The 13,294-nt window shown below is 51.5% G+C and overlaps 1 protein-coding gene across 6 annotated transcripts in view; it reads left to right on the top strand.

The window, feature by feature from the left end:
• UBE4A (ubiquitination factor E4A) overlaps positions 1 to 13,294 on the top strand; it is a 66,452-nt gene that overhangs the window by 20,194 nt on the left and 32,964 nt on the right. For all 6 annotated transcript variants that reach the window (XM_085859157.1, XM_085859158.1, XM_085859153.1 and 3 more), the window contains exons 4-8: positions 7,764 to 7,876; positions 10,951 to 11,130; positions 11,293 to 11,437; positions 11,534 to 11,760; positions 11,884 to 12,108. In XM_085859157.1, coding sequence (XP_085715283.1) covers positions 7,764 to 7,876; positions 10,951 to 11,130; positions 11,293 to 11,437; positions 11,534 to 11,760; positions 11,884 to 12,108 — 890 coding nt within the window. The remainder of the gene's footprint in view (positions 1 to 7,763; positions 7,877 to 10,950; positions 11,131 to 11,292; positions 11,438 to 11,533; positions 11,761 to 11,883; positions 12,109 to 13,294) is intronic.

Below are 13,294 nucleotides of genomic sequence, written 5' to 3'. Positions count from 1 at the left end.
GGAGCTCGGGGGGGATCGCAGCTCACGGCGATTGGGTCCAGCTCGCTCTCGCTGGAGCCCGGGTCCGAACAACTTGAAGACCACACGAGGTGGAGAGGTTCGAGATAGGTTCTGGGTTTCAGCTCACCTGTCCTCCGAGCTGGAGCTCGTTATTAAAGGCCTCTGCCACCATTTCTTGGGTGTGTGTATGCATACGCTATACGGGGAGTGCTTCTACCAGCACGTGCACACATGCGCAAATGGAGCTGTCGCTTGTCTTGTGGCAGGGCAGATGTATGTCAGGCAATCTGCAAGCAGCTTTCCACACAAAGGCTCTTCGTTTCTGGGTTTGGAGCGTTGGCAGGTCTCTTTCAGGGCTCTCTGCTGACTATCTCAAAGTTAAGTTTCCGGTCGTTATCTGTCCCGTTTTAACTGTTTATTTTCTCACCTGCATGTTATTGTGTGTTCCAAGTTCGGTTTTGTTTCAAAAATCGTGCTATTATGTGAGTTTTCGTCGACCTTGTCTTACCGAGTGCTTGAGGCCGACCCATCGTTCCCCTCAGTGTCCGATCGTATTTATTTGTATTTTCTCCTCATTACCTTCAATTTCTATCTTTCCCACTTTCCCAACATCCCCCATCTCTCCCAACTGAACACGATTTCTTGTCTTAAATAAAAAAATGAGGTTTCTCCTTGCACACTCACAAGTCTCGATTCTTCTTCTTTTCTTCTTCTTCTTCATCCTCCTCTTCTTCTTCCTCCTGCTGGCACACCATCTTTATTCTACTGAGCTGATCCTCTCTCGCCATTACCTTCACGATTTCTTCCTACAACCTTCCATTCCCGAATCTTTCCTGTTGTTCAAAAATACATCAAAAATAATAATCTTCCTTGTATCCTTTCGATCTCCACACCTCCTGTAACCACATGTCTCTCTCTACTCTTCCTGGTACTTTTCATTGACCCAGCAGCTTCACACTGTGCTTACCGTCCAAATTCACCACACACTTCCACGATTTTACTTCAACCTTCCCTTTTCCAAATGTTACGCAATCCTTATTTAAAATAAATAATTTCACTTTTGACGACGCACCTCCCAGAGACAAGTGCTTCTCCCATATCCACGTGATCTGTTTAGACCCCTTGCGTTTATCGATCCAATTTCACCATTCATCTCACAATTTTTTTTCGACAACACTTCCATGACCAAATCTGATGAAAACTCTCTCAAACAATAATAATAATAATAATAAAAACGATCTCTTATAATGCTTCGTCTTCCTCTTTCACACATGTGGTACTCTTTACTCTATCATAATGCACTACTCTTCTACTATTTAAACAGACTGCTCTCAATTCGACCTTTCCTTCATACATTGCCTAAAAAATCCAACTGTTACAGCGTTTCTTCTCTCCATTCTCTGAATTAGCCTTGATTGCATCCATCAAGAAACGTGTTTAATCGCATCTCTGACCTAAAACTTTTTTTAAAACCCCAGTTTGCTATGAATGTTCGCTTTCCATCAACCATTCTTTTTTTTCCAATTTCAGTGCCAACTCACCCCTCTCACCCCTCACTCTCAAAGCAACCATCACACTCTTCTCCCTCCAAGCTTCCCTCTCACCTCTCTCAAAAACTCCCCCTCACCTTTCTCCCACCATTCACCCCCCTCACTCATCCTTCTCAAAGTTGCCCCCCTCTCATCCACAAAGCTACCTCCTTCCACTGCCCTCTCACCTCCATCTCTTCACTCCACCTCCTCAAATCCTCAACTGCCTTCTTCTCCCTCTTGTCCCCCCTCTCCCCCAGCACCACAGAGCCTTTTTTCCTCCTCATCCGACCCTCTCCCCAAGCTATTCTGCAATCCCCCACACTCTTTCAACAACCCTCCTTACCTCCCCCCCCTCATCCCTTGTCCTTCCCTCCTTCTCCCCTCCCACCCCCTGCACCCAAAGCCTCCTCCCCTCCCTCTTCATGAACAGTGTGGACCTTAAATATCTGGGGGTTTCGCTCAATCCTTTCAGATCTTTCCATGCAGGTTGCCACTGACAAACCAGACATAATCTGCCTAACAGAAACTTTCCTCCCCCAAGACGTGTCTGACTCCCAAGTATCTCTCCCTGGTTACTCCCTCCTCCAGAATGACGGACCTGAGCCTCGTCCTGGTGGAGGAGTTGCTCTCTTCATGAAAGACTCTATTCCTCACTCTCAATGCACTGCCCTCACTCCCCCACACCCCCAGGAATACCTCTGGCTACGGCTTCCCCTCCACTCCCACCTCATGTGTTTATGTGTACTGTGCCATCCACCTAACAGTGATGACTCCATCTACACCTCACAAACCGAAAACATGGACCAACTTTTATCTTCTCATCCAAACTCTCTCTTCCTCATATGTTGCGACTTCAATTGTCATCATGCCAGTTGGCTCGGTGTGGGTACCTCTCTCACCTGTCATGGCACTTCAGCAAAAGCTTTCTGCGACTCATTGGGACTGACTCAATCGGTCAACTTCCCGACCTGGATCTGAACCAATGGTACTCCATCTCTTCTGGATCTGATTTTGACAAATTTCCCTGACAATATCTGCTGCTCTTCCTCCGCTCCAATCGGTTCTTCTGACCACGTCCTTGTCAAAGTGGACATCTCTCTTATCTGGCTATTATATCTGACCACATCTGGATATTATTATATCATATCTGGCTATTATCAGAGAACCACCTCACTGCCGCCGAGTCTGGCATTTCACTAAAGCCGACTGGCAGGGTCTCCAAGCAGCCATCAAACTTATAGACTGGTCTTCTATCGCTACTTTCTCCAACATCAACTCATCCTGGGAATTCTTTCAAGAAAACTTGCTCTCCCTCATGCACAGATTTATCCCCTCTCGTCTTCAGTTGTCCTACCCTTCCTCCAGCCCTTGGCTCACTGAAGCTTGTGGCGAGGCAGTTGGCCTAAAACAACTTGCCTTTGCCTCATGGAAAGCAAACCCAACTGAGGGTAATCTCAGTTCCTTCCATAAAGCTCGGAACAAGTGTGTATCTATCCTCAGAAGAGTCAGAAAACATCTTTCAAAGCTCAAGTTTGAACTTTCAAACCTTTCTCCCTCTTCAAAATCTTGGTGGCATCTAATCAAATCTGTTTCTGGTGTGTTTTCCCCCAAATACTCCCTTACCTCATGGCCGCACTGCTGATACCGCACGTGAAAAGGCTGAATGCCTAAACTCGGTGTTTGCAGCTAAATCTTGTGTCCCCAAACCCATCGCTTTCTCCACCAACCTTACCCAGTCGCACCCAACTGTCGCTGGACTCTGTGTCCTTTTCTCCTGACAAGGTCGAGAGCTTGCTGTCAAACTTCGACTCAGATTCTGCAACCGGTCCAGACGGCATCAGCCCACGTGTCCTAAAAACCTGCTCTTCTGCTCTTGCTCACCCTCTCTCTGTTCTATTCACCCTCTCATTTGCTCATGGTCATCTGCCATCTGCTTGGAAATCAGCAAACATTACTGCCCTGCATAAAAAAGGTGCAAAAACAGATCCCTGCAACTACAGACCAATCAGCCTTCTCCCAATCATCAGCCAGGTTATGGAATCCATCATTGCTTCAGACATTAAATCCTTTCTCTTCTCCAATAGCTTGATTTCTGATGATCAATTTGGTTTCAGACCAGGTCACTCTACCCTGGAGATGCTGCTTCTGCTCTCCCAACAATGGATGGAGGTCCTCAATGCCAGACATGAAATTCGAGCCGTATCCCTGGACATATTGTTGCGGGGCCGGGCGTCAGCCGCGAGCACGACTGCGAGATTTAGCTGCAGAGTCGGCTCGACCTTTCGCCCGGAATTTAGATCGTACTTCCTCGGTAAAGTACGGGTCCCTTTTTGGAGCCAAGTTCGCCAATAGACAGACCACGTGGGGTAGGGTCGATTGCCAATTTCAATTTACCTAAATACCCACATGGTCCAACCTACCGGGGAAATTCACCCTCGACGGCTCCCATACGGAACGAGCCACTTAGGGAACTCATTCCATGTGCGATCCGAGCGGTTTGATCGCCGAGATCCGTCGGTCCCAAATATCCCGTTACAACGGCAACGGCCTGGCTAATTTTCCAACACGCAGCACGCTAAGTCAATGAAGGAATAGACGTGAACGAGCTGAAACATTCAACAATTAGGGTATTTATTCACAATTGGGGTTGAGGGGAGCACATAAGGGCAGAGCTAAACCGAATATTAAAAAGCACGTATGTACAGCAAGGCACTTAACAATTCACTACTTACTATACTGGCACCACAAACACACATACGCACACACCCAAAGAATCAAACCAAAAATGGTCTTTATTAAGGCCTCCAGCTCGGATGGAAAGGACGAGCTGAAGACCAGATTCTGCGTCGGACCTGTCCACCTCGTGTGGTTTCGAGCTGTTCAGACCGGGCAACAGCGAGGGTGAGCTGAATCCGAGCTCCAGCGGATCCCCTCGCGCTCCGGAACACGCGCTGGTGAGACGAGGCACCGATCCTTCCCAATCTGCTGCGTCGATTTCCCCCAAAGAACCATCAACCACCTTCCGAACAACCACCAACCAAGAAGAGCAAAAGAACCGAATCAGAACAGAGCGAACAAGACCCACGAACAAGAACCAGAACCAATTTCTGTCTCGCTCTTCCCTTCTTATCTCTCTCGGGCGCGGCTCACTTCCTTGTGACTCATTTGCCGTCGGTGGGGGCTGTCGCATCCCATTTCTTGGAGTTCCCCAACTGAGCCAATTCATGTCCATATAAGGGAATGGAATTCAGTTTGCTCAGCATTGGGTGGGGACTATCACATCCCATTTCCTAGAGTCCCCAAGCGAGCCGATTCATGTCCATATTCGGGAATGGAATTCAGTTCGCTCATCGTTGGGTGGGGGCTGTCGTACCCATTTCTTGGAGTTCTTATTGTTGGTGTTGTTAAATAAAAGAAAACCTGACTATTAAAATAACTTCACAGCGCATTTACATTTATTAACCCATTAGACTAGGGGATGGATTCTAACTAGAAACACATACCTATTGAAATAACTAAGCTATAGGAACCTGAATGTCTGTGTGCTCATGGCTTCCAGATTCGCAACACTATCACGTGCTTTTGACACGGTCTGGCGCCCTGCCCTGCTCACCAAACTCTCTTCCGATGGTATCCAAGGACATCTCCACTCATGGCTCGCAAACTTCCTCTCCTGTCGCAACCAACATGTGGCCCTAAATGGAGTTCTTTCATCCCCTCTTCCTATCCAGGCTAGAGTTCCTCAATGTAGTGTTCTGGGCCCTGTTGTTTTTCTGGTTTTCATCAATGATCTCTCCGACTCTGGAAAATCCTCCATATCTCTTTGCTGATGACTCCACCCTCTGCCGTACCATCGGTCATCCCTCAGACCGGCAAGCAGCAGCTTCTTCGCTCACTGCAGATCTGGATAAAATCACAAACTGGTCCAACACGTGGAACATGTCTTTCAATTCGAACAAATCTCACACTCTCACTATGTCTCTCTGAAAGGACAGTTTGGAATTCCCCGCCCCCCCCTCCCCATCCACTTTCTCAATAATCCTCTGGAAGAAGTCCTTTCTTTCAAGCTTCTGGGTCTCACTATCTGCCATGACCTTTACTGGGAAAGCCACATTTCAAACCTCGCCTCCAAAGCCAGTCGCCGATTGGGAATCCTCTGCCGTGCAAAGTCCTTCCTCGGCCCACCTGAGCTCCTGACCACTTAAAACTTTTGTCCGCAGCCTGATGGAGTACTGCTCTACCCTCTGGGCTGGTGCTCCTGCCTCCCACCTTTCTTGGCTTCACGCTGTGGAAACCAAGGCATTTCGGATCATTGACATCTCCCGCAATGAGGCTGAGTCTTTGGGCCTCTCACTCTCTCACCGCAGGCTGGTCGGTGGTCTTTCTGTCTTCTACCATCTCCTCTCCAGCCTCGCCCCCCCCCCCCCCGCTCTCTCTGCGATTTGTCCCCACCACATTTCCGCAGGGCGCTCAAGATCCGCCAACAACCCCCTTCTGGTAAAACTATCAAAATCACGAATCGCTGCTCACCTTCACTCTTTCATTCCTCTTTTTTCCCGCCTTTGGAATAAACTCCCTCACTCTATTCAATCCCATTCTTTCCTCCAGGCCTTCAAAACAGCTGTTCACCACCACCTCTTATCATCCCCCATCCAAATCCTCAATCTTTTCTACCCCCGATAATCCACCCAAGCCCACCTCCTTAAAATTCCCTGCTTTCCTTCCTGAAAGTCCCTGCAATGTCCATCTTGTATTCCCCATGTTCCCCACCCCATCCCTCTCCCTTCCAAAGATCTCCAAATGTCTCTGTTCCCCACTGTTTTGTCCTTACCGCTCCCGCCCCTCTTGTCTCATGCCTCCCTTGCTGTGCGTTGTGTGTTTGCTCTCACATGAGCCTCGACAAGGTATGCAAAAAAAACCCCCAAAAGGTGCCATCTACCTCGTGCATTCTTCACACCAACCTCGTGTGTGTGCTCTGCTGATCTCCCGTTCTGTCCAGATGGAAGCCGCCTACAATCCACATGTACACAAGCCTTGCCTACCCCTCGATCTCGATCACACAGATCTCTCTCTGTCCAGTCGGAAACCTCTCACAAACCACACGTGCGACCGATCTCCCGTCCTTTGCTGTGGTTGGAAGCCTCTTGCAATGCGCCAGCCTCTCCTCACTCTCTCCCCTCTGTGCTCTATCTCCTCCACCTCCGGGGCGTGGCCTGCACACACCAAACCCGGGAAGGCGGGGCTTCTCCTGTTTGTTGTGGTTTCATGGGCGCGTTTCCTACCTTTATTGCCTGACTTGAAATATAAGCAAGGACATATGTGTCCAAGAGCCACGTCATAAAGGTTTTGTCTTCACCAGAAGAAGAAGAAGAAGAAGAAGAAGAAGAAGAAGAAGAAGAAGAAGAAGAAGAAGAACGCGGAGCTCTCTTAGAGCCAGCGTTTGCAACGCGACGCGGCTAAAAACAGAGGGAAAGTCACAGAGGGCAATCACAGACTGGGCAATTTATTCTTACTCCCTAAGCTCATAAACACCGCACCACCCCTCGTGTGGTGACAGGTAACACTTAAGCTCACAGATTCCCTAACTTAGTTACATTGAGTTGTTTTCTACTCATCCACGGACCAAGCAACTCTACACAATGTTAAATTACCTATTAAATTCTTCCATCTACCCCCACAACCATAACAATAGATATATATATATATATATATATATATATATATATATATATATATATATATATATATATATATATATATATATATATATATATATATATGTGTGTATATATATGTATATATATATATATATGTATATATATATATATATGTGTATATATCTATATATATATATATATATATATATATATATATATATATATATATATATATATATATATATATATATATATATATGTGTATATATATTATTCCCCCACATTTCTGTATTTTTTGTGATAAAAGGACCTGAAAGTTGAGACTTTCTCTTTCTCTCTCTGATGTTGGTGAAAGCATTTCAGCATTTGTAAATACACCTGAGCGCCTTCTGTTTGGCACAGTGCCATGCATCTCGATATTTTGCCCTTGCTCGTTTTTGACATCTTTCATCAGATTCCTTGCCCTTTGCCTTTTTCTCTGGATCCCTGGACATCTTTGTTTTTGTGATGTGCCATTGAAATTGTGATTGGATTGCCTCTTTAACTCTCTCTCTCTCTCTCTTGTCTTCCACAGCGGAAGAGGGTTTGGCAGCAGGGAAAGGTGTGCCACCTTGCCTTGTGTACCTGCCAGAGATCAGCATCGAACCAGCAGGGGAAACATGGCTGGGAGTGCACAACCTCGAAAGGGTGGGGGATCCATGATTTTGGGAACTTGAAGCCCCCTCTCCCCCCCATTTCCTCCCCATCTCTCTCCTCCCCATCTCTCTCCCCCATCTCTCTCTCCCCCCATCTCTCTCCCCCCATCTCTCTCCCCCCATCTCTCTCCCCCATCTCTCTCCCCCCATCTCTCTCCCCCATCTCTCTCCCCCCATCTCTCTCCCCCCATCTCTCTCCCCCCATCTCTCTCCCCCCATCTCTCTCCCCCCATCTCTCTCCCCCCATCTCTCTCCCCCATCTCTCTCCCCCATCTCTCTCCCCCCATCTCTCTCCCCCCATCTCTCTCTCCCCCATCTCTCTCCCCCCATCTCTCTCTCCCCCCATCTCTCTCCCCCCCATCTCTCTCCCCCGTCTCTCTCTCCCCCGTCTCTCTCTCTCTCCCCCCGTCTCTCTCTCTCCCCCCCGTCTCTCTCTCTCCCCCCGTCTCTCTCTCTCCCCCCCGTCTCTCTCTCCCCCCCGTCTCTCTCTCTCCCCCCCGTCTCTCTCTCTCCCCCCCGTCTCTCTCTCTCCCCCCCGTCTCTCTCTCTCCCCCCGTCTCTCTCTCTCCCCCCGTCTCTCTCTCTCCCCCCGTCTCTCTCTCTCCCCCCGTCTCTCTCTCTCCCCCCGTCTCTCTCTCTCTCCCCCCGTCTCTCTCTCTCTCTCTCTCTCCCCCCGTCTCTCTCTCCCCCCCGTCTCTCTCTCCCCCGTCTCTCTCTCCCCCCGTCTCTCTCTCCCCCCCGTCTCTCTCTCTCCCCCCGTCTCTCTCTCTCCCCCCCGTCTCTCTCTCTCCCCCCCGTCTCTCTCTCTCCCCCCCGTCTCTCTCTCTCCCCCCCGTCTCTCTCTCCCCCCGTCTCTCTCTCTCCCCCCGTCTCTCTCTCTCCCCCCCGTCTCTCTCTCTCCCCCGTCTCTCTCTCTCCCCCCGTCTCTCTCTCTCCCCCCCGTCTCTCTCTCTCCCCCCGTCTCTCTCTCTCCCCCCGTCTCTCTCTCTCCCCCCGTCTCTCTCTCTCCCCCCCGTCTCTCTCTCTCGCCCCCGTCTCTCTCTCTCGCCCCCGTCTCTCTCTCTCTCCCCCCTCTCCCTCTCTCTCCCCCGTCTCTCTCTCTCCCCCGTCTCTCTCTCTCCCCCCGTCTCTCTCTCTCCCCCGTCTCTCTCTCTCTTCTCTCTCTCCCCCGTCTCTCTCTCTCCCCCCCGTCTCTCCCTCTCTCCCCCCCGTCTCTCTCTCTCGCCCCCGTCTCTCTCTCTCGCCCCCGTCTCTCTCTCTCTCTCCCCCCGTCTCTCTCTCTCCCCCCGTCTCTCTCTCTCTCCCCCCGTCTCTCTCTCTCCCCCCGTCTCTCTCTCTCCCCCCGTCTCTCTCTCTCCCCCGTCTCTCTCTCTCTCCCCCCGTCTCTCTCTCTCCCCCCGTCTCTCTCTCTCCCCCCGTCTCTCTCTCTCCCCCCGTCTCTCTCTCTCCCCCCCGTCTCTCTCTCTCCCCCCGTCTCTCTCTCTCCCCCGTCTCTCTCTCTCTCCCCCCGTCTCTCTCTCTCCCCCGTCTCTCTCTCCCCCCCGTCTCTCTCTCTCTCCCCCCGTCTCTCTCTCTCCCCCCGTCTCTCTCTCTCCCCCCGTCTCTCTCTCTCCCCCCGTCTCTCTCTCTCCCCCCGTCTCTCTCTCTCCCCCGTCTCTCTCCCCCCCGTCTCTCTCCCCCCCGTCTCTCTCCCCCCGTCTCTCTCCCCCCGTCTCTCTCCCCCGTCTCTCTCCCCCCGTCTCTCTCCCCCCGTCTCTCTCACCCCCCGTCTCTCTCACCCCCCGTCTCTCTCTCCCCCCGTCTCTCTCTCCCCCCGTCTCTCTCTCCCCCGTCTCTCTCTCCCCCCCGTCTCTCTCTCCCCCGTCTCTCTCTCCCCCCGTCTCTCTCTCCCCCCGTCTCTCTCTCCCCCGTCTCTCTCTCCCCCGTCTCTCTCTCCCCCCCGTCTCTCTCTCCCCCCGTCTCTCTCTCCCCCCGTCTCTCTCTCCCCCCCGTCTCTCTCTCCCCCCCGTCTCTCTCTCCCCCCGTCTCTCTCTCCCCCCCGTCTCTCTCTCCCCCCGTCTCTCTCTCCCCCCCGTCTCTCTCTCCCCCCGTCTCTCTCTCCCCCCCGTCTCTCTCTCCCCCCCGTCTCTCTCTCCCCCCCGTCTCTCTCTCCCCCCGTCTCTCTCTCCCCCCGTCTCTCTCTCCCCCCGTCTCTCTCTCCCCCCGTCTCTCTCTCCCCCCCGTCTCTCTCTCCCCCGTCTCTCTCTCCCCCCGTCTCTCTCTCCCCCCGTCTCTCTCTCCCCCCGTCTCTCTCTCCCCCCCGTCTCTCTCCCCCCCGTCTCTCTCCCCCCCGTCTCTCTCTCCCCCGTCTCTCTCCCCCCGTCTCTCTCCCCCCCGTCTCTCTCCCCCCCGTCTCTCTCCCCCCGTCTCTCTCCCCCGTCTCTCTCCCCCCGTCTCTCTCCCCCCGTCTCTCCCCCCGTCTCTCCCCCCCGTCTCTCCCCCCGTCTCTCCCCCCCGTCTCTCCCCCGTCTCTCCCCCCGTCTCTCCCCCCGTCTCTCCCCCCGTCTCTCCCCCCTCATCTCTCTCCCCCTCATCTCTCTCCCCCTCATCTCTCTCCCCCTCATCTCTCTCTCCCCCCTCATCTCTCTCTCCCCCCTCATCTCTCTCTCCCCCTCATCTCTCTCCCCCTCATCTCTCTCCCCCTCATCTCTCTCTCCCCCTCATCTCTCTCTCCCCCTCATCTCTCTCTCCCCCCTCATCTCTCTCTCCCCCCTCATCTCTCTCTCTCCCCCCTCATCTCTCTCTCTCCCCCCTCATCTCTCTCTCTCTCCCCCCTCATCTCTCTCTCCCCCCCTCATCTCTCTCTCCCCCCTCATCTCTCTCCCCCCCTCATCTCTCTCTCTCCCCCCTCATCTCTCTCTCTCCCCCCTCATTTCTCTCCTCCCCTCATCTCTTCCCCTCTCAGGTTTTTCTTGAAATTGGATTCTTCCTCATCCCTTGAAATTTCCCTCCTCCCAAACAGTTATTCATTTTTCTGCCCACTGTCATTGTTTTAACTTCCTCATTATTCTTAATTTCCACCGCCAGGCTGTTTTTTCTCGGCTCTTAATGCCATCTCCGAAGGAGCAGTTAGTTTGGGTGGATGATGGAGGGGTCTCGGAAGGTGGCACAGGAAGAAGAATCGGAATGCATGCAGCGGAAGAAGAGGCCGCAGAGAGAGCTGCCGTTCTTTACCTCTTCTCTTCTTTTGTCCGTGCCCAAAATGAGGTGTGGGAGAAAGAAGAGAGCGGATGTGGAGGAAATAGAGAAAAATAATGATTTGAGTATCACAGGGCTTGGGTGAGAGATTTAAACTTGTTTTGTTGTTGGTGATCAGAGTGGCTGCAATGTTGTTTTGTTTGTGCAGTGATCAGAGTTTTGTTTGTGCAGGCTAGCCATGTTCCCCATTCTCTCCTGAACTGCGTGGAAAGATGTCAGAAAGTATGCGCTGTACAAGCAGGCACGATGCTTCTCACTTCCGGCCTGTTGACTGATCAAAGTCCACCTCGCCAGCTCTTGCAGGTCCTACTTACTGGTAAGTGGAAGAGGTGACAAAGACTATGAATTAAGTTTTAGGGAGGGAGGAGGTGGTTCTCATTCACAACCACATGACCCAAAATACCTTCTGCAGGTGGAGCCAAAGGCTGGGACTTTATGATGGCAGTGCTCGACACCTTGGGAGCTGGAGAAGCTCAGAGTGGGGGTGGAACGCAAGATGCAGAAGTGGTGAATGAAGCTCTCATTCCAGTTTTGGATGTCGTGGTCGAAGACCTCCAGGACTTGCGCCTAGAACATCCGCAGCTGGAGCCCTTGTTAGAATTGCTCCTCACCTGGTCACGAAAACCCATTCTTGCCCAGGTTTGTCAATTTTGAGTCTCCTTGTTGAGGATAATATACTTGTGGTGATGAGCATAATGGGATGTGTTTTACCATCCTCAACTGAAACTCATTTTGTTCTCCTGGCTTCTTAAACTCTCTAAGGTATTAATGGAGCACCTGGGAAGATCAACTTTGAGTGGAAGTGCATCATCCTTCAGCAGTTCGCTCCTCGGTCTTGCTCTTTCACCGTCAGCTATTCCCTCACCCCTTTCTCTCTCTCCCTCTGCCTTTCCTCTCTCACTTACACTCCCCCATTCTGAGTACTTCCCTCATCCCACACATCTTTCCCCTCTGGAGGTTCAAGCACAGAAAAGCAGGGTACACCAGGTGAGAAATGTCCACCTACATGACCTCTGTCCCCCCCTCCCCAACCACAACTACCCCACCCCCTCCATTATGACCACTGCTTCTTTGCTCCCTCTCTTCCCCCACGTTAATTTTTCTTTCTCCCCACCTTCCCAAAACCTCACCTCATTCCTTCTCGAGCATACACAAGGCCATCTTTTATTAGATACAAGTGGCAAGAGGCATTTGCCTTGATCTATCATATGGTTGTACTATAGCCTGGTGTTGGCTCAGTGGTTAGGGTGGCGGCTTGGGATCCTCGGGTCCTGAGTTCAAGCCCCGTCGGCCGCTGAATTAATACACCAGGGGGTTGACTCAGCATGTCATCCTTCCGAGGTCGGCGAAATGAGTACTAGTTCCAGTGTGTGTACTGGTAGAGGGGCACTGCATCAGCGACACAGTCGCGCTTCAAGAAATGATAGCTACCCCGGCAGCTAAGCTGCCATACGACCAGCATATGGTTGTACTCTTGCTGTACTTTAGTCTTTGCAAATGCACTTTGATTAAACAATGACCAAGTGTTGAACCGGTCTTGTTGGTGAAGCCAAGTGTCTACTTGCGTTGGCGGACGGATAGAACAATGGGTGAAATCAACAGGATGTTGATTGAGGTGTACAAACTGCCTTGGGAAGCTAGGAGAAGCTGAGGTTTTGAGCAATAACCCTTCATCAGTGCAGGGGAAAGGAGGGATAGAGGTGGGGGTGTGTATCGGGTTGTGAGTTCGTTTTGGTGATGTCGGGGGAGGGGGGGTGGAGTCGTGGACCCCATGGGGGTGAGAATGACTGACTGATTTTCACAGGGAAGGTCAACGTTCAGCGGTTAAACGTCAAGAGGACTGGAATTTGGAGAAAAGTGAAAATAATATGGGAAAAACAAGAAGTGGCCGAAGGATATTTAAAAAGTACACAAAATAAACTTTATACACGCTACAAATAACTAAAAGGGCACGAGGGAGAGCGCATACCTCCGCCACGCAATACCTCATCCAGGAGAACATATCGGACTCGATACATTTTTGAAATATCTTGCTATACAGTACGATATCGTTATTGGCCCGATCACTGGTGAACGGATTCGGATGAAACTTGGTGGACAGGTTGGGTGTGTGACGAGGACGAATTGATTCGACTTTGGTGAAGATCCGGATCCTGATCTGGATACGGGAATT

The sequence above is a fragment of the Eptatretus burgeri genome, chromosome 16 (assembly GCF_056783735.1).
Source record: "Eptatretus burgeri isolate ZD-2024b chromosome 16, Ebu_testis_v1, whole genome shotgun sequence".
NCBI classification, from domain to species: Eukaryota; Metazoa; Chordata; class Myxini; order Myxiniformes; family Myxinidae; genus Eptatretus; species Eptatretus burgeri.
The sequence above is the reverse complement of the archived record's forward strand: the minus strand, read 5'-3'. Positions and strand labels throughout refer to the sequence as shown.